This window comes from Lissotriton vulgaris, chromosome 9 (genome assembly GCF_964263255.1).
Source record: "Lissotriton vulgaris chromosome 9, aLisVul1.2, whole genome shotgun sequence".
Taxonomy (NCBI): Eukaryota; Metazoa; Chordata; class Amphibia; order Caudata; family Salamandridae; genus Lissotriton; species Lissotriton vulgaris.
The window spans coordinates 560,943,606-560,969,189 of record NC_141697.1 but is presented as its reverse complement, the minus strand read 5'-3'; the positions used below and the strand labels follow the sequence as shown (position 1 = coordinate 560,969,189).

General features: G+C 46.5%; 1 protein-coding gene across 2 annotated transcripts in view; it reads right to left on the bottom strand.

Annotated features, from left to right (window-relative positions):
* The window catches only part of MAP4K2 (mitogen-activated protein kinase kinase kinase kinase 2), a 348,117-nt gene that overhangs the window by 205,728 nt on the left and 116,805 nt on the right, over positions 1-25,584 (bottom strand). For both annotated transcript variants that reach the window (XM_086938087.1, XM_086938086.1), the window contains exons 2-3: positions 16,284-16,341; positions 1,853-1,943 (exon numbers count right to left, since the gene is read on the bottom strand). In XM_086938087.1, coding sequence (XP_086794213.1) covers positions 1,853-1,943; positions 16,284-16,341 — 149 coding nt within the window. The remainder of the gene's footprint in view (positions 1-1,852; positions 1,944-16,283; positions 16,342-25,584) is intronic.

The following is a 25,584-nucleotide window of genomic DNA, read 5'->3' as shown; positions in this document are numbered from 1 at the left end:
CATTTTCAAGTGGCCTCTTCAAGGGAGGAAACAGAGATAGGAAACTAGCACCAGTTATTCTCTCATTTCAATGCAACTGACCTTTGGATTACCTCTCTTGGAAGTTATAACCTCCAACAAATAGGTTTTTTTTTTATGGGAATATGTTAACCGACGTGCTAATTAAGTCCAAAGCAAAAGTTCAGATAATAAGCGCATAGTGAGGGTCCATGGCTGTTGCACTCTGGTGAAAAAACAAGGGTAAGCCTAGTTCATGCACACACAGCATGTTATCTTTCATAACAGCCTCGAGAGACTGTTATAGGACATCAGCTTTGTCTCAACAGACCTAGAACAGCTATTTTACTCTAGGCCTCTCGTTTTAATAGCCTTTTTAACAATCATTTCTATCCGCATTTCTTCCTGTCCATTTTATACTAACCAGGTTTCTCCATGTGTACTTTAGTTCCGCAGAAAACAAAAAAGTGATGGGTGGAATGTTTGATTTCATTTCACCCACTGGTAATTCCGATGGGCTGCATTCCCATCCATCATTTTTGGATCACTGTGCCAGCGCAGACCGGGAACAACCAAATACAAATGACCTAGGACCCTGTTCCAATAGAAGTTCAACCCAAACTGCCAACACATACAACCAGAGATCAGCCTCAGGGGTACTGTACCTCATTATTGAGGTTCAGCTTCAGTCCTGGGCACAGTGAACTATATGGAACCCCCATCTAGACATACCAGTCACACCTCCGTGTTTCACTATGGAAAAGAGTGGGCGAAACGCTTGAGTTCACCGAGCCATAGATAATTATTTTGGGCAACATTCTGGTCTAAAAGGTTTTTTTCCTAACTGTGCAACTACAGACAGGGATCAATCATCAGCAGTCCCCCAGCTCCAATAGGAACAATCCAGCCTGAACTACAAGTAGGCCACATTATCTCTGAACAGGAACATACCTAACCTTAGATCGGTTTCAGCACCACTGAGCCTATTGGTCAACCACACGCCAGTTTCAACCTTTGTGGGACGATCAGGTGGACCCTGGGTCCTAGGTGTGGGTATAAACATGACATTTATGACATCTCACTGAGATCAACAAAAAAAAGGGATGGCTGGAAAGCTTTCAGTAATGTCAAACAGAAGTCATGCATTATCTGGCTGTTATTTTGCTAGTATATATGGACCCATCACAAAGCCTCACAGTTATCTTGTCCCAAAATACATTTGTGACAGTCATGAAGCACCACAAATACTGTGCCTTTAATTATGCCTTCAACAGTAATGGAGATGGTAAAAAATGACTTCTCTTACAGCTGTTTTGGAGTATCCATGCCCCCATTTTTTTGTGCCAGCAATAATGCTTCTACCTGACAGTTAGTTTGGCATTAGCCAACCCACTGGTTACGATGCCAGTAAATATGCCCCAATGGACAGTTATGGTACAAACATCATGCCCCATCCATTCGTAAGACAGCAATAGTTATCACGCCACAGGTCTTATCAGTATTTTTCGAATAATCTTACCTTCATTCAGCATTTATTGTGCTAGTAAACTCAACACCGTCAACTAGTATGCCAGTAAGTAAACAAGCGCGCAGTAGTTACTAAACAAGTCACTAAATGTAACCAGGCTTTATTACAGAAAAATCCACATTTACTTTTTCCCCAATTTTCTATTTTCCAAAAGATTAAAGCAGCGTGTACTATTAAAGGTATGGACACCTCCTTATCCTTTAAATAAGGAAGATAGGAGAGATTAGTTGGGAGCAACAACCCAAATGCAGAAGACATAAAGAAGTAGAGACATGGAGTGGAGCTCAAAATATCAACACACTTGGAAAGAAGAAGTGGAGCATGTACCTTAGATAGCTGCCAAAATACGCCACAATGTTCGGGTGCCTGCAGTCCTTGAGCATGGAGATTTCTTGCTGAATGGAAGATATATCATCTCCTGGAAATCAAAAGGAAGAAAGGAGGGTGCAATTAAATGGAGGAAGAGACCTTAACGAAAACCAGAGGAAGAGACCTCAACGAAAACCAGAGGAAGAGACCTTAACGAAAACCAGAGGAAGAGACCTCAACGAAAACCAGAGGAAGAGACCTTAACGAAAACCAGAGGAAGATTTCAGACAAAGAAGGGGACAGCTGAGGAACACATAGGGAGAATGACTATAAGTGGACAACAAGATGGGAGACCAGATTGAAGAGCGGCAACATGTTGACATCAGAGCACGCATTTCCAATAAACCTTAAAAAGCATGACCCGCTGTGGACTGAAAAAAGCCGAAACACGCTGGTTGGTGCTACTGCCCTACGGCTGCGCTTGCTCAGTAGAGTGACTGAAGGGAAAACAAAATGGAATTCAGAGACTGAAATCAAGTCTAAAGGACATGCCTGGAGCTGTTAGGAAGGAAGAGGACAACAGAGCAAAAGGCAGTGGCATAACGGATCCCTTACAGCCCGGTCAATGAGGCCTGGGAATTACAAATATGCAATCAAGAAACTGGGAGGCGACAGGGATGGGACAAGGTGGTGGAGCTGACTAACCCCTATTATTGTATTTCTCATGACTGTTTCATGCAACGTTATTATGATGTAAAGCACTGCATGATACAAATCAATAAAGATGTGTTGTAAAAAACAAATATTCAATATATATATACATTGAGGGGCAAAATAATCTTACAGAGGCTTAAAGTCCAACTAAAAAATTTGATGAAACAATATTTTTGGATACATAGCAGTTTCTTTTCGCCGGAGCATGAATTCTTTCCAACGCTTTTTTCCCCTCCTGTTTATCGTTCAATTTCTGGTGGTGCTCGTTGTAGGACTCAAGTGCGGAACTGACTGTCATAGCACTTTGTCAGTAACAACCGCTTTGCAGCTTGTTTAGTTGTAGATGCACTTGCTGTCTGTAGGAAAGTGCCCCTTTTTGCAAGGGTGCCCCCCACTTTTTGCCTGATGTTGATGCTCTTTTGACTACGTGTGCCCTGGGTTCCTGCAAGCCAGGTACCCAGGGCCTATGATCTTTCCTATAAACTGTCCTGATGCACGCCAATTGGCAACTCTCTGGCCACATGTAAGTCCCTTATAAAAGTTACCCTAGGTACCAAGGGCCCTGTGACCAGGGAAGGCCTCTGGTGGCTGCAGCACTTATTGTGCCACCCTTAGGTGCCCTGTACACTAACACACACCCTACCATTGCAGGCGGTGTGTTTTGGTTCACAGCAAAGTGAAGAGTCGACATGGCATACATCCCTGTGTACCATGCCTACAATCCACTGCCCTGGCATAGGTAAGCCACCCCTCTAGCTGTGTGCACTATACCACAGGTGAGGGTACAGGTGCATGAGCTCTGTACTCCTACAGTGTCCAAGTCCATTATTAGGCACTGTAAGTGCAGTAAAGCTATAAAGAGTATATGGCCTGGGAGTTTTTCATTACGAACTCCAGAGCACCATAATGGCTTTACTGAAAACTGGGAAAATTGATATCAAACTTCTCAGCACATTATACCCACACTGATGCCAGTGTGGGATTTAATGCAAAATGCACTCAGAGGGCATCTTAGAGATGCCCTGTGAAAGAGGCCCTGACTCTAGTGTCCTAGCTGACTTACTGCTCGCCAGATGCCACCGCAGACATGTTTCTGGACCCCTGGGTCGAGAACCTCACTCTCTCAGGGTCCTGAAACAAAGCGCATCCCGGGCAGACGTGCCAAGGCTCCTCCAAAAGGATGGGCAGGGCCCACAAAGGGGAAGATTCAAAGGCTTGCTGCCTTTGTGCGCTGACCCCAGCCATTTGCTGCTCCCAGCAACTGGCCCCCACCAGTTCGGATCCCCACTTTGGGCAGGAGAATAGGAGGGAAAACCAAGCTAGGACGAGAGGTGTGCCCACCTTTGCCAACCCCACCCCTCAGCTGGGGGAGTGAGGCGAAGCACAACTCTCAGTCCCTGCCATCTTGAAGATGGGGGGACCAAGCCAACCAGAGTGAGGCTTATGCCCCCCTCCCACTGGAGGGTGGCATAATAGGGAGTGTACCGACCCCAAGGAAGGGACCCATTGGTCCCAACCTGTACTTACCTGAAGCACCCCTAAATTTAGTATTTAGGGGCAACCCCGAACCTTGCCTCCTCAGACAAGAAGACAGAAGAAGAAGGACCGAAGAGCGGTGCTTAAGGAAGAAGAGGAGGACACCAACTGACTTGACCCCAGCCCAACTGGTCTGTCATGACCTCGACCTGCTCCAGCGGAATCCCAGCGTGTCCTGCAGCCCCCCAGAACATGGAGGACATGCCCTGCCTTCCCCAACAAGTCTTCGTCTACCGTAAGTATTGGATTTGGTAGCCAACAGACTCAGTCTCCAGCCAAATCCACAAGTCTGAACCACTCGGCCCTTGACGTCCTCAGCCCACGTTTGAGTGGCCCAACACCACGAGGAGGTCTCCCCTGCGATCCTGACCTTGGATCTGGTGATTCTTAATCTACCTCAGGTCTCCAGACGACACCAGCATCCCCTTCCTGCAGGATCCCCCCGATCGGAGCCGGTAAGGAAAACCTGACGCCAAAAGAAACCCCTGCACCCGACACCCCACGGCATTGGGTGGTCCAACCGACAGTGTCCTGGCATCCCAACTTACCTCTCCAACCAGTGGTCGCCTCCAGAAGATCTGCGTGCCTAGGCCTGCAGTGTTTGTTCTGACCGGAGCTTCCCCATTGAAACCAACAGGGCTCCCGAAGTCAACCCAGCACTCGGCCACCCATGTGCTGCTGTGGGTGCACCTTGTGTGCTAACTTGGATCCCTCTTTGCCCTGAGCTAAACCCTAGGAGCTTTGCTCCCACATCCAAGTGGCATGCCCGTGAGCAGCCACCAACCGGAGGCCCCTATTCCACATTGGATAACATTGGGCCTCAGCACTCTGCACCCAGCCGCCCTAGTGCCACTGAGGGTGTTCTTTGAGTGCTTCTTTGACCCTGGGGGAACCCTGGTTCTAACCCCCGAAACCCAACTCCCACAAACAAGTTCTTAACTTTAATCCGATAAATTAATTTCCTCCCGTAGGATTGCATTGACTGCTTTTCTGTGAAAAAGTTGTGTGGAGTTGGAAATTGTATGTGAACTTAAGGAACAGTGTGTTTATAAAAACTGACTTACTTACCTTTCATTTAGGAAATGTCCCAGTGTGATATCAATGCATAACACACTAAGTAGAAAAAGTAATCTGAAAAGTAATCTAAAAAGTAATCACAAAGTAATTGCAAAGTAACTGAAAAGTAACTTCAACTGTTTCTGAACATTTGACCTACCAGTATCTACATTCAACTGCATTATCAGAAAAGTACTAATTGTACTTACCTACACCAAGTCTAGCCCGGTTCTAAAAATAAAGTACAACAAAGAAATATTTGTATACAAAACAATTGGTTAGAGTTCAGTCATTGAGTGTGGAAATAATTTCTTGCCTGAGTGTGTGCAAAAATGCATAACACAGCCCTCTGATAAAGCCTTACTACTCGCCCACACTACCACAAATAGGGAGTAAGGTGCTATCTACATTTACCTTTGGGGTTCCACTGGATTCTGTGCACACTATACCTTACTTTGGGGTGTAGTACTTACAGAGCCAGCTTCCTACACTGTTCACTGCCTGCCATAAATTATTGAGTCCATAAGTCTGTAACTCATTTTGACAAGTATTTTTTGATTTCAAAAGTTTTTATTGGTTGTTCAAAGCAAAATATACATAGGTACTGTATTAAACAGGAATAAAGTAACATATCATAAGCAAATGAAAGTAAAATTCTGGCGACGACTTACTCGTAGTGAGAGAAATAAAGAACAGTAAAGGAGGGGGGGGAATAAATATGATCATTACAGACTAAAGGCCTGTTTTGGGTAACATCCCACAGGAACTGAGGCTACCAGTGGGCACCTGAAACTGCCGCCTGCTGTGTGTAAAAAAGTAAGTAGCGCACTGGGTACAGTGATTAAGTAAATAGGTGTGTATGAAGGAGCTGCTGCGATTAAGGGTGTGTATCTAGAGGCAGCATGATGGGGGTATGGTTCAAGGTGGTTTATGGGCACTGAAAAAGTTGTCAAGAGTAGCCCACATTTGTCTGTGAGGGGGGCGCCAGTGGGTGTTTTGAAGGGAGATGTTGTCAGCACCTCTCAAGTATGCAATCCAGTTCATCCAACATGTAAAGGAGGCTTTTCTAGTGTTTTTATAATTATTAAGAACGATTTTTACGGCGGCAGTGAGGAGTAAATATAGGAGGGCCTTGTCGTTGTCCGTAAGGGCAGGGTCTCGAAGGAATCCGAATACCAAGGTGGAGAGCTCTCTGGTGGGTGAGATGAGGAAAAGTTTGGAAAGGAAGGCAAATATTTGATCCCATAAGGGAACAGCACAGTCGCAATGTATTTAGAGGTGTTCTAGGTCACCATGCTTATCGTTACAATTCCAACCGATCGCGTCGTCCCTTAACTTATGTGAGAAGAGGCGTGCTGGTGTCCAAAAAGCTTCGTGGAGAAGCCAAAACTTTGTCTGGGAAAGTGTAGGGCTAATTTTGTGTCTCGTGGTTGATTCCCTGGTTTTGGACCAATCCAAGTCCGAAATAGGTGCTGAGGAGTGTAAAACCCCAAACTGTGTAAGGTTTTTGTTGAGAGATGAGTGTTGTGGGCGTAGTAACTTGTATATTCTGGAAACCTGATGACCCAGTTTATTCAGATTAGTAAGGTACCTTGGTAGGGATGGGGGTGTAGAGGATAGCTTGGCCTTAGTTGTTGCTGCCTAGATACTTAAAAAGTTATAAAATTCCAGAGGGCCCAAGTCAAATTTGGTTTGTAGTTCCTTGAAGGTGAGGGGGTGCTTCACACCAAGGAGCTGGTGAGGGAAGAATATGCCCTTTTTGATCCATGTTTCATTGAGCAATGGTTTCCCTTTGTATAGTAGTGTATTGTTGTACCAAAGTGATTCCCAGTGCGAATGTCTCATCCTATGGTCTAGGGACTTGTCAATTTTTAGGAGTGCTGTTTTTTTGTTTCAGAAGATGGAATGTGAGCAGGAGGCAGTAGTAGGATTAGCAGTTATTGCGGCCGCTGGGGTGAGATTTTTGATGAGAGCTTTCTCTATGGTTAGCCAGACAGGAGAGTATTCTAAAGGGGGTGAGAGCCAATATGAGCCTTACTTACTTAGTGAGGAAGGTGGTCTGGTATGATTTGAAGTCTGCTAGATTGATTCCACCCAGGGACCTATCAAGGTGGAGCTTATTCAGACTAATCCTCGCCCTCTTACCCTTCCACAGGATTTTGTTCAGTAGGGCATCAAGTTTGTGGTGAAAGTCCCGGGAGAGGGTGAAGGGTGCATAGAAATAAGATAATTAACTAGGGGAGAGATCATCATTTTAATGACCTCAATTCTTCCCCAACAGGTGAGAAAGCGGGGGGACCAGCCGTCGAGTTGTGATTTAATTTTGTCTAACGTGAGGGACTCTTTGCGGTGAAGTGTTTCAATTAGGGTGGCGGCAAATTCAATGCCAAAGTATTTAATGAAGTTGGTCTGCCATGATAAGCCCGAGTCACCCAGCATATCCTTGGTTCCATAGATATTAGGGGTTTAACCTCTGATTTATCTCTGTTTAATTTATAACCAGAGTGCGTAGATTATTCCTCTATCGTGGACATGAGTGTCGTGATTTTTCTGTGACCACCAGGATATCGTCAGCGTAAGCCGCCAATTTCACCTGTGAGTCTCCAAAGATCACTCCCGTAATAGCTTCATTTAGTTTGATATCAGTTATTAGAGGTTCAAGGGCCAGAAGGAATAATGCTGGAGATAGGGGGCATCCCTGTTGTGCACCCTGTTCTAGTTTGAATGAATCCAAGAGGATTCTATTGATGGCGATCCTAGCGGAGGGAGCGAAGTATAAGGTCATTACCATGTCGATGAAGGGAAACCCCAGATTAAAGCTGTCATGCAATGTTTTAAGAAAGACCAAGACACCCTATTAAACGCTTTTTCCGCCTCGAGGGTGATGGCAACAGATGGAGCGGGGTGATTTGGGCTTTTTCCAGGACATTGCATAGGAGCCTCGCTTGTCGTTGGACATACGGTCCTTAAGGAAGCCAACCTGAGAGTTGCTGATTAGTTTAGGGAGAATGGCGTTGAGTTTAGTGGCTAGAATTTTTGCGTAGATTTTGCAGTCCAGATTTATGAGCGAGATGAGGCGGTAATATTTTGTTAAGAGGGGATCTCGGGATCTTTACCATCCTTGGAAATGACAATAATGGTAGCTTCACTCATTGTGTCAGATACACTTCCTGTGGAGGCAATTGAGTTGAAGAGTTTCAATAGTATGGGGTTAAGCTGTGTGTCAAATGCCTTGTAGAAGCCTGCCGAGAAGCCGTCGGGTCCCGGGGCTTTGTTGCTCTTGAGGGATTTGATAGCGGCAGCGATCTCTTTGGCAGTGAGGGGGGAACCTAGTGAGGAGCACTATTTTTCAGAGAGTTTAGGGAGGTTCAGGGAGTCTAAGTATTTAGTGCAGGCCTCCGAATCGCAAGTTAATTTGTTTTTGTAGAGGTCTTCATAAAAGGCCTGAAAGGATGCCAATATTTTGTCGTGTTTGGTGTGAGTGTTGTTAGCGGAGCCCTTAATCGCAGGTATGGTGAATTGTTTTTGTCTATGTTTGAGGTATGAGGCGAGTAGTTTCCCCGCTTTGTTACCATCACACAGCTTCAGTGCTTTAAATTTATTAATCCAAACACCAGCGGCCTGCTCACAATCGTGTTGTATTCGTATTTCTTTTTAGTGAGTTGGTCTAGGAGGTGGTTACTATTTAAATTAGCAGAGTGGGCGATTTCTAAAGCTTTAATATGGTTTTCGAGGTTTTCTAGTTCCGCAACACCTCTGATTGTGGCCTTGAGAGCGTCCCAAACCACTCCAGTGTTTGAACCTGGGTAATCGTTTAGTTTGATATATTCTCTGATCGCTTCCTCAATCGAACGTTTATTCTCAGGGTCAGAAAGAATTTCTTCGTTGAAGCGCCAGCGTTTTGGTGGGAGTATAGAGCGAGAACCAGCAAGTTTAGTGGTATGCAAGAGTGGTCAGAGACCAATTTGAGTGCAATGTCCGTTTCATCTATAAGGTGGGTGAAGGAGCTGGAAATTAGGATATAGTCGATTCTAGAGTAAGAGTTGTGCAGCGCAGAATAAAAGGTGAAATCTCTCCCATCAGGGTTTTGGAGGCGCCAGGAGTCTTTGAGATGATATTTGGAGCACATGCGTTTGAGCGCATCGTGAGAGCGGGATGGTTGATAGGTGCATTTGGATTGTCTATGACAGGGTCTAGCGGGAGGTGGAAGTCGCCACCAACAATTAGAAGCTCATCTTGTGGTATGGATTCCATAGAGGTTGTGACAGAGTCCCAGAAGTCTGGATCATCAGAGTTAGGGCCGTATATATTTACCACACGTATCAAGTCTTCCCTTCTCAACAGATGTGCAATTACTACTCTACCTTCTGTGTCGTGAGAATGTGAGGTGACGGAAATGTTTGCTTTTCTTGAGATTAGAGTGATCACTCCTCTTTTTTTGTAGTTAGCCGTGGAGCATAGGATGTGTGAAGCCCAGCTAAGATTTAAGAAAGCCAGATCTTTCTCTGAGAGTTTGGTTTCTTGAAGTAAAATAATGTCTCTCTCGGACTTTAGAAGGTAGTCAAAGACCTTTCTTCGTTTCACTGGATGGTTGAGGCCTTTGACGTTAAGGGAAATGATATTAGGGTTATCAACCAATGACTTGGTCAGGGTCATCTAGCCGGGTTGGGTCGCTGAGGATGAGGCCGCCTTGGTAGTGTGAAGTCTAGGTGAAGCCTAAGTACCCTACGCAATGTATAAGGTGTAGAAGGGTGAAAGGAAGTATCTGCAATGAAAAAGAAGCAGGAACAAAAAAAAGGGAGCAATAAAGAAACATAAGGAGAGCAACCATTGAAATAAGTACGCACAGACCCACAACTCTCCCCTCAACCCCCCCTCCCACTACCCTCCCCCCTGTCCCTCCCCCCTCCCCTTCCGAAAAATCTAACGTAGGAGCTGGGACGGCAGTACCGTCTAGAGGCAGTACAGGAGTGATAGAATGCATATTAAAACTACAGGAGTAATCTAAGTAAAAATAGAGTTTCAACTTCGAGGCAATGGTAACAGACACTAATGGCGGGGTTAAGCCTTAAGCAACATTCACTTACAAATGAGTAAGGCGAAAACAGAGGAGGGGTATAAACACAAAAGAAAAGCCTTTAACCAGATATCTAAAGGTCAAACTTGAGTGGAGATTGAACTATGCGTTAATATGTCATGAATGCTACCAGGTCACAGGACACGTACAGCAAACCATGAGGCATAAACAATGACGGTGGGAACCAAGATGAGGCTTTGGGTAGGACTAAATGGTCAGACAGACACTCAATAGGAGCTAAGAGGGAATAAGGAAAGGGTCGCCCTCCACTCAAAACTTGTAATACAACAACAGACCCAGTCCAAAGGCGTCAAGGAATATCAGTGACTCTAACGATGGGGCAGTCAAAATATCCTGCTACCAATCCCTCTCTTATACAATTTATAAGGAGATGGTGCACTGTACTCCGCCCACGTTAAAAGACAAACCTGTTCTCCCCGACAGTACCACAGAACAACAAATATTGTGACCCAAAAGAGTTGGTCGCAAAAATCCACACACTAGTGTTGGATGAATTCTTACTGGAAAAAATGTGCGAGAAACAAGTGACTCCTCACGGAAACACCACCAACGGGGTAACTGGTATGTAATTTCCAGACAAGCCCCTGTCTCATCATCGGTAGTCACTTGCTTCTCAAAGAAAATAGGAAGAAAGGAAAGACGTGTCCAAAACAAATAACAAAATTGTGACAAACAGTGGAAAGCAGAAGTCTCTGCTAGTGCCAAACACAAACATAAACAAGTGCCTAAAAACACAGCACACAGTTCCCTTAACCAACGTTATTCATAGGGAGGTGATTATATGCTGTTTGTGTTAAAAAGGCTGGTAGCTAGTCATGCGTACCATTACCTAATGCCAGTGCCGACATGTTTCACTGCTAGTGTCCAAAAGTGGAGTGGCAGCATATGAGTGCAGCCCTGATGAAACTGCTTAAGTTGTTATAGCAGTGAAACATGTCGGCACTGGCATTAGGTAATGGTACGCATGACTAGCTACCAGCCTTTTTAACACAAACAGCATATAATCACCTCCCTATGAATAAAGTTGGTTAAGGGAACTGTGTGCTGTGTGTTTAGGCACTTGTTTATGTTTGTGTTTGTCACTAGCAGAGACTTCTGCTTTCCACTGTTTGTCACAATTTTTGTTATTTGTTTTGGACACGTCTTTCCTTTCTTCTTATTTTCTTTGAGAAGCAAGTGACTACCGATGATGAGACAGGGGCTTGTCTGGAAATTACATACCAGTTACCCCGTTGGTGGTGTTTCCGTGAGGAGTCACTTGTTTCTCGCACATTTTTTCCAGTAAGAATTCAGTCCAACACTAGTGTGTGGATTTTTGCGACCAACTCTTTTGGGTCACAATATTTGTTGTTCTGTGGTACTGTCGGGGAGAACAGGTTTGTCTTTTAACGTGGGCAGAGTACAGTGCATCATCTCCTTATAAATTGTATAAGAGAGGGATTGGTAGCAGGATATTTTGACTGCCCCATCGTTAGAGTCACTGATATGCCTTGACGCCTTTGGACTGGGTCTGTTGTTGTATTACTAGTACTAAATGGTAACATGAACCAATATTAGGAAAACCCAAAGCTATCAACAATACCAGTACAAAGTTCATCAACGGGTCAAGCAACAGCGGAGTCCTGGATCTCCGTTTTCCTCTTGTTTGAGGAACTGCTGGATAGGTTCTTGTCATGTGATGGAGAGCCTTCTAGATGTTTCTCGAGATCTGCCGTTCTCAATGATCTTGAATTTCGAGGGACCTGCAAACGAGAATTGGATACCTTTCTCCCTTGGCTTGTCTCTCAGAAGAAGGAAACCTTTCCTCTTTTCAACTGTTTCTTTGGAGTAGTCTTGGGTAAATATTATGTGTTGACCTTTCCACTTGACCTGATGGTTCTTCCTGGCAAATTATAGGATGGCTTCCACATGTTGATATCTTAGAGGATTCCAGATCAAAGGACAAGGGCCTTTACTTCTTTGGGTATTAAAGGTGGTAATTCTATGGGCTCTGTCGAGTTCCAGGCCATGTTGGAAGGTAATCCCAGTGATCATCGGTATCCATGCTTCGAAGAAGGCAACACACGAGCCTGCGTCCTTCTCAGAGTTCTCTGGAACGCCAAAGATGCGTATGTTCCCTCTCCTATTGCGGTCTTCCAGTTTGGCGTTTTGTTTTATGAGGGCATCAGTCGTGGTTTGGAGATGCTGTATGATCTTAGAGGATTGAATGGTTCTGTCCTCCACGTCACTTATGCGCTGCTCTGCTTCGCTGATGCTTTTGTTCATAGAGCTCATGTCCGCACGGATCGCTGTGAGTTCAAGTTGCATAGTGTCCGTGTTGCATTTGGTCGACTTGGCTAGGTCATGGACCTCTGCGAGTTTTTACAAGATCATGTACATAGTGCTTGACAGGTCCGCTCTGGCTTTGATTGGTGATTCTGATAGCGACGGTTCTGGGCGCACTTTCTTATTGTTGGTTCTGCTTTCCCTATCTGCCATGGTGAGGAAAGTGTGAGATCTTGCGGGAATCTTACACTTGAGCTGAGTTGTTGAGTGTTAAGATGAGCCGGATCCAGTGGTTTGCAGTGAGAATAGCACCCTTTGCTGACGGGTAGACTTGCAGCTTGGTCCTCGTGAGGCTAGTTAGGTTGTGGAAGTGCTGGGTTGAGAGTATTGCACGAGGCCGCTTCCCAGGCTAAGCGTAGGTCTTGCTGAGTGACTATGGCAGAAATGCCGAGGTCGGGCAGTCAATGGCCTAAGAGCCCAAGGGCACCAGGCTCAAAGGCGTCTATGTGGCGTATTTCAAGAACAAAGCTGAGTTAAGGACACTGGTAGCACTGGTTACTGGGTAGGTTTTGTAAGTCGTACCCGCCCCTTGATGGTAGGTATGAAGGATGGAAAATGAGCTCTGAGACGTCCTGCTGAGTCAGCTGCTAAGGACCTCCATCCATTGAGGGCATATGAAGTGGGTAGGAGTGAGGTAACCACCACCTATGTTGATGAACTATGGCTCAACCTGGGTTGGATGAGAGGAGAAACACTGTTCGGCAGACTGCTGGTGTCGCTGAGTTTAGCCAATGTGTAGAAAGAGATGTGGTCCGCAACCTGCCGCCATCTTGAAAGGGCCGCATGGGGTGTCAGCCGACGAGTTCTAACCGCTGCGAAGCCGCCCCCATATACTTGAAGAGGCTGAGAGTAAGCAGCTGTGGCAGGCTGTCCAGGCTGTTAACAGGCAGGCAGATGAGTGCAGCCGGCGGGATCGTGGTAAAGGATGCGCAGTTAGGGACGTGCCGTCATCTTAGGAGAGCATGCTTGCGTGTGCCTCTATCGTACATGGCTGGCATCCGCCATTTTGAAGTCAGGCAGCGCAGGGTGCAGGTGATGGCATCGGGGCACTTTCCATGAGGCACCCACCTTCCAAAGTTCCAGGGTGAGCTAGAGACACGTCGATGGTAGAGGTGATTATAGAAACTCCAAGGAGGCAGCGGCGGCCCGGGGGAGACTTCTTATCGGAGCTCACGTCATTCCGCCATCTTGAGCTGAGGCTTCCGGGCTCGTGTGCTGCTGGAGACGATCGTGGATATTGTGTCCTCCGGAGGGATTAGGCAGGGAAGCTTGGTGACATTGTGTGCCGCCGGGTGAGGTGAATTGAAGCCTGGTGTTCTGGCCTCAGATGTCGAGCTAAAACTCCTGCTAGCCGACTGAGTCGCTCTCCTGTCTGCCGCGCAACGCGTTCAGGCAGCCATCAAAAAGGCTAAAGTATGACAAAAATGACTCGTCATCACGTCACCCTGAACCTACAGTGTAGAATGACACAGACTGCCCTTTAAATTACAGTGCTGTTCTCCACAGTGCTGAATGTCTATGCTCATTTTATTACAAATTCATGAGGTCACCTGTGAATCTACAAAAGGACAAGAGGTAAACCTACAGTAACATACTGATAACATTTCTGTGTGCACCATAAGTGCATTTCCATGCTATGAAAAAAATGAAAAAGTAGCACCCATGCTTTCCTCTGGAAGTTGGTGGAAATGAATTGGAAGAACATTAAATTTTGGGACCTCGCCAGCTCCTCTCTTTACATGTAAATCAACACAAAAGAGTTTTTTTAATTTGTGCAAGAACGACCATGTAGCTGCTTCGCAAAAGTCTGCAATAGGGATTTCCCCTAAAAATGGTATTTGCATGTGGAACGCAGGTTTGGTTGAAGATTGGCACATGTATAACAGTCTTGCATGCACCACAAAAGCCTTATTGGTAAGAGTAACTTTTAAATCGCTGTCTCTCACGGTGGATGTACAAATGTCACAAACAGTTGCTTTAATCAGTGTAATACATGACAATCATTCCCACACCCAGAGCGTGTGAAGAGTGCTCTTCGATGTTTTGAGGCTCAGCATAGAAAGAAGGTAGTAAGATTCTGTGATGAGGAATGGCGGCACGACCTTCTGTAAAAATATTGGCGATGTACTTTGTCCTTAGACAGATTCTGTTTCAATGGCTTATAACTCGCTCACCCAACACAAATAAGTGATAGCCAACAGAAAAACCACCTTCCACGATAGCTCCTTGAAACCACAAGAATACATTGATTCACTGCAGAGCCCATAAGTTCGGTAAGAATAGCACATGAATCTCATCAATGCAAAAGAGTGTTCTAAAGTGATGGTTGTACATTATAGACTTTCTAAAAATCTCTTATTAAATTGACTTTTTAAAAATAGTCATGCACTCTCTGGTTCCAAACTATGGTGCTAGGTGAAGGTTTATTGATGGGTAATCTAAACTTGATTTTTTGAACCATGTATGCATCTTCTATATGGTCATGAATATTTGCATAAAGGAAGCCAAAGCTTTGAGAAAGGTAATGACTGTCAAATCTTCAATTAGCTACATGGCTCACCCATGTAGTGTGGAAGCATGCTTCCTTAATAAAGTTCATACATTTCCAAGGGAATTTCAGGTATCAAAACGCTATCAACTGGGGTGCCATATCGCTGAATTCACTGAGTGAGCATTGCCCAACGAAAGGACGACTCTTCCTAGTAGCCACTGAGAAACCATGTACTTAGTATATAGGTGAAGTGTGTCAAGGGTTTAGTTAAGAGGACCCCAGCTAGAAGGAAAAAGCCACTAAGGGCAGAAAAGTCCTTCTTGGCAATCTGAATAATTCTTTATTCAAGATGGTGAATATTACATGAGTTGAATAGCAAGGCACAAAACCACCCTGTACCATCGTTAAAAAACAAGACACGCTTAGATCTTCAGAACTAGAGTTCCAAGCAGAAATTCAACTCACAATTATAGCACAAATCAGGGTCATGAAGATTTATAAGTGTGCAAAGAATGAGATCATTTTGTAGCACTTTTTGCTGAAGCAAGAAAAGGAATTAAACCACTGATGCAGTTTTCTTCAGGTAACCGAGAATCAGAGGGGAAATCCCTAATGATCAGTTAGAGAGAAATGGTATGTGATCTGTACATCAATCAGGGGTAGAAAAGATTCAATCACCGTAATTGGAAATACATTTTTTTAGTTAAGTGATATGCGGGAATAGGATACTCACAGTCCTAGTTAAAATTTGTTGAGATGAACAGGATGTGGAGCTCTATCAATAAGGCCTAATATCAGGGTGATTTGTTTCAGTTGTCTATGTACAGACTGGAATAGTTTCAATTTGTTTCTCTGAAGGAAACTGTATAATTTTCCAATAAGTTATTTTTATTCTCTAGTCTACAGAATCCCAAATTGAATATTACATGAATTCTAGGAATAAGTACCAAAGATAAAACTGATGAGCCCTGAATCTTCACTTGCAAAGGTACATAAACTTTGCAATAGAAGACCCCACAGATTTCTACTGCTTAAAGAAGGTGCACTAAATATCCCACTGCGCTGACCTTAACTTCGGCCATCGTTACAGTCTTCATGAGATGAACTATGCTTAGGGGATTAGATGGAGGCTACAATCGTTCATGCTGGAGGTAAAGATTCCTACAACTGTAAAGGAAACAAGTCAAGCAGGGGAAAACTCTAAAGAGACCTATGTTAATATTCCATACCTGGTTCCAGTTTTATGATCTTCACCGCCGACATCTCCCCCGTCCTGGTGATTCGAGCCTGAAAACAACAGAATTGACAGGATGAGTAAGTGACCTGAGTTTTAACATGATTCCAATTCTGCAACCAAAGGCACTGAGAGGCTCATGCTGATCCTTGCTGCAAGGAAATTCCAGGTGAGTAACCAATGAAAGAGGCGGAAAGTCATTGCAGCATTTGTGGCTCCACAAATCAATCTAGTGAGGCCCTAAACCACCCTAGCGCTTGGAGTCACAGCTGTCCTGCAAAAACATACATACTGCCACTGGTCCATTACTGCGTGAAGAGGGTGATGCCTGCCTGGCAGCGACACTACTATCCTCTACTGCCCATGCTTGGCGATCTCTGCACTTACATCCACACATACAATATGAAGGAAGTGTGAACATTGCCGGGTAACAAAGCATGCCGAACTACAATACAAAATCAGTTGCTTGGGTGAGGATCCGTGCATTGAAGCAAAAGGAGTAAGTAGTCTCAGTCACAACTAATTAGGACATTTTTGTCTGCTGCAGACCCTCTCCTGCAGGGGCATGGTGAATGGTCCATTCTCAGGAGGCGTTTCCTACAGCAAACGTGTTTTCCAGCTTTTTAGCCCTGGCTTGAGAGCACAGCTGTTTGCATGACATGCTGTTATCAATTCTTTGACATTTACATAGAGTGGACTTTGCCTCCACCACTCTCGCTAATAGCTATTTGGTGCATTGTTTCCTCTTGCGGCAAGTGCTTCGATCTAGATTTATGATGCTATTTTACTTTTAAAGAGAGCACAGTTTTTGCGCTGTTTGTCACATTTAATTTTTTAGCTCTCATGTACATTCTATAGAGTAAACAATCATTTTTTACTACCTTTAGCCAAGCATGGGCAAAGCCAACAAGGAAGGTTTTATTGTGATAAACAGCATTTGTGAATGACTGTGTCTAATCCACTGTATCCACAAGCCAGATCTATTGGCTTTGTAGATGCCTGTTATTGAGGTCACCCAATTTTCGTTTAGTAACCCAAGTATGTCAGTGTTACCTGCTACCTGTATTTTTATTATAGCGTTTAATCATATTATAAATTGGGTTTATATGGCGCTTCATACCTTTCGCGAGGTACCAAAGCACATTTGCAGATGGGTTGCATGTTATTACATGAGAGTAGTTTAGGTAAAAGAGCGTGTGTCTGTCATGTGGCCTACGATTTACAAAAAGGGGGTGGTGATGAACAGAGTGTCTGAGTTAAACAGACCACTCTTACCCAGTCCAAAGATCAGGGCTTGATCCATCACCGTTATTTATCTCACTGCCCCATCCCAGCTCAGAACCTGGCTATATGCAAATCAGTCTGTCCCTGGCCCAGTGCATCATGGGAACAGGGCAGACTAAACTACCAAGCCAATTCTTCACCAGAAAGGAGACAAGCTACCGGGGACCGGTTTCTGGCATTTCAGCCTTCTTCGGCCCGGCTTGCTTGAATCCTGATAGAGCAGTGAGAAAGGGACTCAGGGAACAGACTAATTTGCATACAGCCAGGTTCTGAAACTGGGATGGTGCAGTGAGCTAAAAAACGGTGTTGGATCTAGCCCTGATCTCTTGACTGGGTGAGAGCTTTCTGCTTAATTCAGAGACTCTGTCCCTCACCACCCCTTGTTGTAAATATGTCATGTGGCCTACATCATTAGTGAAAACCCCAGAGATGTGCTCCTATCAAGTTTTGTTGTCCCTACATTGGCATGGACTGAAGAGAAGAGCAGTGAGAGATAGGGCGCTTAAACATGAGTTATTAGTGTATGGATAGATAGAGTGTGGCCTATGTTGAAATGTTTGATGTCATGAAGGTATGGCGGATATCCAATCAACTGTGTTGCAGAAAGTGTGTAATTTTGCATATCTCTGGGTGTTAGAAAAGAGTGCGAGAGTGGACACGGTCAAGCATGTTGTTACCTACTTTCTGTGGAGCGATTTCAATCATACAGTTTAAGCAATATTGGATACAGAACAAGGAAAGGCCAGAGAGGGTACTTCCCTTCGAAGGTGCAATTTTCCACTGACTATTGTATATGCTTGGGAGCCCATACAGAAGAGGCCAAAGAGCGACCCACAGAAATGGCCATTATCCAGCCAGACACTGCATATGCTACGAAGAGTCCTTCCCGGAAGAGAAGGGAAGAAGCCAAGGGAATGAGCATTTTAGACCCACACAATATATATGCTCTAATGGGTCCATCACCGAGTGACAGAAGTGCAACAATCAAACATCTAGCTAAGGTATAAGTCTGAAGAATTCACCAAGGTGCGGCATTGAGCAATCTGTACACACCATTGTACAACTAGCCACGGTACTTGTTCTAAGGGTTCCACCTAGGTGATGAATGGAGCAACTGATAGGAATGGGAATTATACATCTTGCCATGTTATATGCCCTAGGAGTCAACCCAAGCGCAACAGTGAGTAACCCATAAGTACACAATTTGTACAGTGAAATCCATCCAGAGACAGCAGTTATATGTGACCAATCCTAAATTATGCTCTATCCTTAAATGTATGTTTCTTCAGTTACAAATACCAACCTTCTGCAACTTTAAATTGAAAAGAGAGTTGTCAATTCCTACTACTGAAAAAAGGACACATGACACTTATGGTACAACCTTAGGGGAAACGAGAAACTAAGAAGTGCAATAAAATAAGGAATTTATATAAATGTGGAAAGGGGATGGACTTTAATATATGCTAAAAGTTACTCAGATATGTGAGACACAGAACAAGAGAGAAAGAGAAGTTCCACAGCTCTCAAGTTGCCACACTGACAGAAAAACACATTACTCAAGAAAGAGGAAAAACACAAGCTACGCAATTTGAAACTGCAGTTGAGGAAGCAGGGAGGGATTACAGCCAGATGATACTGATAGTACATGAGATACTAAAGAAGGAGAAGCTAAAGGTGCTGTGACTCAATATGAAATCATGACAACCAGAAAAGGGGGCGTGTGGAGCATTTAGTCACCAATAAGGAATGCGGTCTGGGTCAAAGCACAATGACTTTCAATCTGCTGTCAAACAAAAGATGAGCTCTTGTGGTGATATACCTAACTGAGAGAAGGTGCCCTCTAAGAGATTGACAATAAGAATTGCTAAACCATGTGGTAGAATTCTCCAAACTTAAGATTGATCTGGAAATAGGGCCCTGTAAAAATTAAAGGTGACATTCAAGAATAAGCAAAAGTAGGTCTGGGAGCCATGGGCAGAAATAAGGAATTCCCTATGATCAAATAAAAGCGTGCAGACTTGTCAAGTGTTGATTTTACGGAGATAGGTTATATCCAAGAATGGGGCGAGAAATCCTTCTAATAAAAGAGATGGTGAAAACAACTATGAAGGAGAGAAGCCATGAAAAAATTTGGTCTATGTGAGGCAAATAGTATAATTATATGAAAGCAAGTTTCACTATGTTTTCAGAAGATATTACTTAATGTGATGCAGCAATACCTTCAAGGCTACCACATTTTGCGTTCCACCGAGCGTTGGGAGCTGAATGGAAACTTTGTCGCCAAAATAAGAATGATAGAAATAAGACACCGAGGGTTCAAGATAAATGTAAGTTGTGCAGTGGAAAAATATATCTCTTTGGAGAGAACTGAATGAAAAAGCGAGCAGCAAAACGTTCAACATGTACGCGCTACTTCAAAGTGGTGGGAAACCGATTTCCTGGCCTTCTACCCTCCACAGAGAGCAACCAGGACCACAGAGATATGTGGACTGTTTATAATACACCAGGGAGCACATGCATCAAGGTCAATACGGACCGCAAATGGGCCGATTCGCAGAACCGGCCCATTTGCTATCAGTATTTAGCCAATTGAGATACAGCAACCCATTCGCAATGTAGGTAATCGCAAATTTTGCGATTACCTAAATTGCGAATGCTTTTAGGGAATCGCAAATTGCGATTCCCTATTTAGGATGCATCATGCCTTTCCTAAATGCGACTTCACATTTAGGAAACGCTAATTTCCATCAACTGCAAGTTGATGGTAATTTGCAAAAACTTTGACAAATGCACAAAAGTGCATTTTTCAAAGTCCAATGTGGCGTATGTGTGTTCGCCACATGTAAACACATCACATTTTTGGGGGTGCAGCAGGGTGGCCTTTAGGCCCCCTAGCACTCTTCAAATTGCATTCGCAATTGGTATTTGGTAGTCGCAAATTGCGAATGACTTCCCATTCATCATAGGAATGAATGGAAAGGCATTTCTTAATAGCGAGGAATTTGTAGGAATTGCAATTTTTTTTGCGATTCTTACATGCATAAGGAATTGTGATTCCCTAAAAATCGCTTTTTTGGAATCGCAATTCCATACTTTGATGCATGCGGCCCCAGATCTGGTAAAGACAAGAGAAGTGGATTAAAATAAACAAGATGGGTATAGTAACATGAGAAGAAGCACAGCAACACCAGATTAATTAATTTAACCAGCTGTGAATTAGCATAAGGTAGTGTTGAAACAGTCCATCATGGATTGTTCATATTGCATTGTTATCTTATTATGGGAGGATTTTAAATAGATAGACTTTAAGGTGCATCCTGAAAGCCATAAGTGGTGTTATAGCCCTTATGTGTGAAGGGGATGAGTTCCAGCCAGAGATCTCCATCTCTTCTACCCCAAACGCCCTCCAATTAGATAAATAAGGCTACTACCAGTCGTTCATCGTCAAAATTACCTTGATGAGTCTTCTAGCACTTTTCGGTTCCTCCCATGTTCTTTTCTGCCCACACTCATTATCATATCTCCTGCCAAAATAGATACCTATGCCACTTTCCTCAAAGACAAAACAGGGGGTGACCCACTTGTGGGACACCCCCGCGCCGCACGGCCACCAGCTGCTGCGTGTGCCCCTTGCCTGCCCTGCTGCCTCGTTGGGCCTCGTTTGCCGGCTGCCGCCGCTGCGAGTGCTTTTGCCGCTTTTTTCCTGGTTTTGTCAAGCATTTGTGCTTGTCTTGCCGATCTGTGTTTTTCTCTGTTTTGCCCGTTTTTTGTCGTTTATTTTTGCCTGTTTGTATTTTAAAGTGTGCGCTCTCCTTCCTTGTTGCCCGCCTACCGCGCCACCCCCCGCCCTCCCTTCCCGCCACCGCCGCTTGTCCCCGCCCCTTTTTCTTCTGTAACCCTCCCCGCTCCCGCCTCCCAGCTGCCCCGCCCACCCGCGCACTTCGCCTTAAATGGCGACCGTGCGAACGCGCAGCGGTCACGCGCAGCGGGCGCGCCGATTGTGCGCCGAAGGCGCGCCAAAGGTAAGCCCGTCTGCGCCCGTCCGCGACCGGAACGCGACCAGCGCCAGGACCCCTGGCCCCCGAGGAGCCCGACCGACCCGCCTGACGTACTCCGCCGCCACCCTCACCGCTCTCAACACCGGCCGACTCCCAGAATGCCATCAAGCCACACCACGACACACCCACGGACCTTTCAGCTGCCACGCCTGCAAGTTCTCCTGCATCCGGACCAGCCCCGCACCAGCACCCGACAAGTCGAACTCCAGCAGCACCCACCTCAAGTGCATCCTGCTCAACACCCGCTCCGTCCACAGACACGCCATCGAACTCTGGAACCTCCTAGACGCCACAGCCCCTGACGTTGCCTTCCTCACGGAGACCTGGATGAACGCCTCTTCAGCTCCCGACATCGCCATCGCCATCCCAGAGGGCTACAAGATCATCCGGAGGGACCGCAACGCCAACCAGATGGGAGGAGGCATCGCCATCATCCACAGGAACACCATCCGTCTCACGACCAGCACCGACAACACCCTGACCAGCGCCGAACACCTGCACTTCCAGATCCACACCAACCCGAACACCACCCTCAGAGGCACCCTGATCTACCGACCCCCTGGACCACGCACGCAATTCAGCGAGGACATCGCCGACTTCGTCAGCCCGCATGCCCTCCCCTCCGCCGACTACATCCTCCTGGGGGACCTGAACTTCCACCTGGAGAACAACAACGACCACAACACCAGCACCCTGCTCGACAACCTCGCCAACCTGGGACTCAAGCAACTGGTGTCCACCCCCACCCACCTCGCCGGACACACACTCGACGCCGTCTTCTCATCCAGCACAGACATCAACTTCAGCCACGCCACAGAGCTTCAATGGACGGACCACAGCTGCGTCCACTTCACCTTCAAGAGAACGACGACCCACCAACACCAGCAACACACCGCCCGCAGAAGCTGGAACAAGATCACAGCAGACCAGCTCGCCACCTCCCTGAGCCAACACCCTCCTGCCAGCTCAGCGAACCCCAGCCAGGCCGCCGACAACCTCACGAAGTGGATCACCATCTGCGCGGACGAGCTCGCCCCGCTGAGGACCCCGCCCAGCAGACCCGCCAGCAAGAAGGCCCCATGGTTCACCGACGAACTCAAGAGCTCCAAGAAGAACTGCCGAGCCCTCGAGAAAGTCTGGAAAAGGGACCCGACACCGGACAACAGGACCTCCTACAAACTGGCCACCCGGAAACACCACCAGCTGATCCGCGCCGCCAAGAGAACAGCATTCAAGGACCGGTTGGACAACAACGCACACAACAGCAAGGAACTCTTCAACATCGTGAAAGAGCTTTCCAACCCCAGCGCAGGAAACAACGACATCACCCCATCACAAGACCTCTGCAACTCCCTCGCCTCATACTTCCACAACAAGATCACGGACATACACAGCAGTTTCAACAACCAACCAACGCACACCACGACCGACCTGCCACCCCCCCCCACCACCACCCTCCACGCCTGGACCCCGATCAGCACAGAAGACACCATCCGCACGATGAACTCCATCCACTCCGGATCACCAACCGACCCCTGCCCTCACCACGTCTTCAACAAGGCCGACGCTGTCATCGCACCCCACCTGCGAGACATCATCAACACATCCTTCGACACCGCCATCTTCCCCGAAAGCTGGAAACACGCCGAACTCAGCGCTCTACTCAAAAAACCAACAGCGGACCCCACCGACCTCAAGAATTACCGCCCCATCTCGCTTCTACCGTTTCCAGCCAAAGTCATCGAGAAGACCGTCAACAAGCAGATGGCCGCCTTCCTCGAGACGAACGGATCCCTCGACCCCTCACAGTCCGGCTTCCGAGCCAAACACAGCACCGAGACCGCCCTCATCGCCGCCACCGATGACATCCGAGCCCTGATGGACAAGGGAGAAACAGCGGCCCTCATCCTCCTAGACCTCTCCGCGGCATTCGACACGGTCTGCCACCGCACCCTAACACGGCGCCTCAGCAACATCGGTATCCAGGACAAGGCGCTGGAATGGATCATCTCCTTCCTCGACGGAAGAACACAGCGAGTCCGCCTACCACCGTACAAGTCAGAGGCCTCCGAAGTCATCTGCGGCGTCCCCCAAGGATCATCACTGAGCCCCACCCTCTTCAACGTCTACATGAGCCCCCTCGCGGCCATCGTACGCAAACACCACCTCAGCATCATCTCCTACGCCGACGACACCCAGCTGATCCTCTCCCTGACCAACAACCCCGCCGCCGCCAGAGCCAACCTGCACGAAGGGATGAAAGAGGTAGCCGAGTGGATGACGACCAGCCGCCTGAAACTGAACTCGGACAAGACGGAGGTCCTCATCCTGGGCTCTTCACCCTCCGCCTGGGACGACTCCTGGTGGCCTCCCGCCCTGGGCACCGCACCCAAACCGACAGACCATGCACGAAACCTGGGCTTCATCCTGGACTCCTCCCTCTCCATGACCAGGCAAGTCAACAGCGTCTCCTCGGCGTGCTTCAACATCCTACGCATGCTACGAAAGATCTTTTGGTGGATCCCCTCAGAGACCAGGAAGACCGTCACCCAGGCCCTCGTCACCAGCCGACTGGACTACGGCAACGCCCTCTACGCCGGGACCACCGCCAAGCTCCAGAAGAGACTCCAGCGGATCCAAAACGCCTCAGCCAGACTCATCCTCGACATCCCACGATCCAGCCACATCTCCGGTCATCTGAGAGACCTTCACTGGCTCCCCATCAACAAGAGAATCACCTTCCGCCTCCTCACCCACGCACACAAAGCCCTACACGACCAAGGCCCGAGCTACCTCAACAGCCGAGTCAACTTCTACGCTCCCAAACGCCACCTCCGATCAGCCAACCACGCCCTCGCCGCCGTCCCCCGCATCCGAAGAGCGACTACAGGAGGAAGGTCCTTCTCCTACCTGGCCGCCAAGACCTGGAACTCCCTCCCGTCCGACCTGCGCCTGACCCAAGACCACCTCTCCTTCAGGAAGAAGCTGAAGACCTGGCTGTTCGAGCAGTAGCGGCACCCCCCCTCCCCAGCGCCTTGAGACCCTACGGGTATGTAGCGCGCTTTATAAGTGTCACTGATTGAAACATTTAGGTCAGCTCCATCAGCACTACCTGAGACCACCATAACCCAGTCTACAACACCTTCATTCTGCCTGCTGCACGATCCAGCATGGTCTCCTCCTGTTCATTGCACTCTTCCTCATTTGCTATCCTCTCCCAAACACCGGTGCCACCTAACCTGCTGGTCAAAGCCCTATAGTTAACTTCATGAAAAAACCAGTTCCATAAATAAATACTGTAGTAAAAATTGTACACCATAAAACTGTGTATTAAAATATGGAGGTGTACACATACTTCAATTAGAAAGGCACAATTGCACATTAATTTTTTTATTCAAATCCCTTGGATACACCTAACCTTATTCTAACTCCAACCATTAATTTCAATCTTATTACTAAACAGTGAATCCTTACCGTAACTACACCCTCAACCCAACCCTAACTCTAACAATGAATCCCATTCCTTCCTCTAACTCCCTCTTAAATGTAACCCTGTTTTCAAACCTCAGCCTTACCTCATCCCTTCAAGGGGAAGGAGTATTTCCAAGAAGTTAGCACCACGTATCCTATTGCATTCTGAATTACTCTCCTTTCACCTAACTGTAGCCTTCACAACCATTGTTCTAGTCCTTAACCTTATTCCATCTATCAAGGCCTGGGGTGCAGTAGTGTCCGGAGTAGTCAGTATGACCCTGTAGTTGGAGGTTGAAGATGAAATTGGGGTCTTGGACAGAGACCACCCTGGGATATTCCTGAGACATGTTATGACCCCCGCTCAGAACGAGATCAAGACCGGACGACTCCGCATTGTGTTTATGAGGTCTCCTTCTTGAGTATAGCAGCATAGGCATAGCAAAGTGGTGATTACCCCCATTTGCCATAACCTGACTGAGG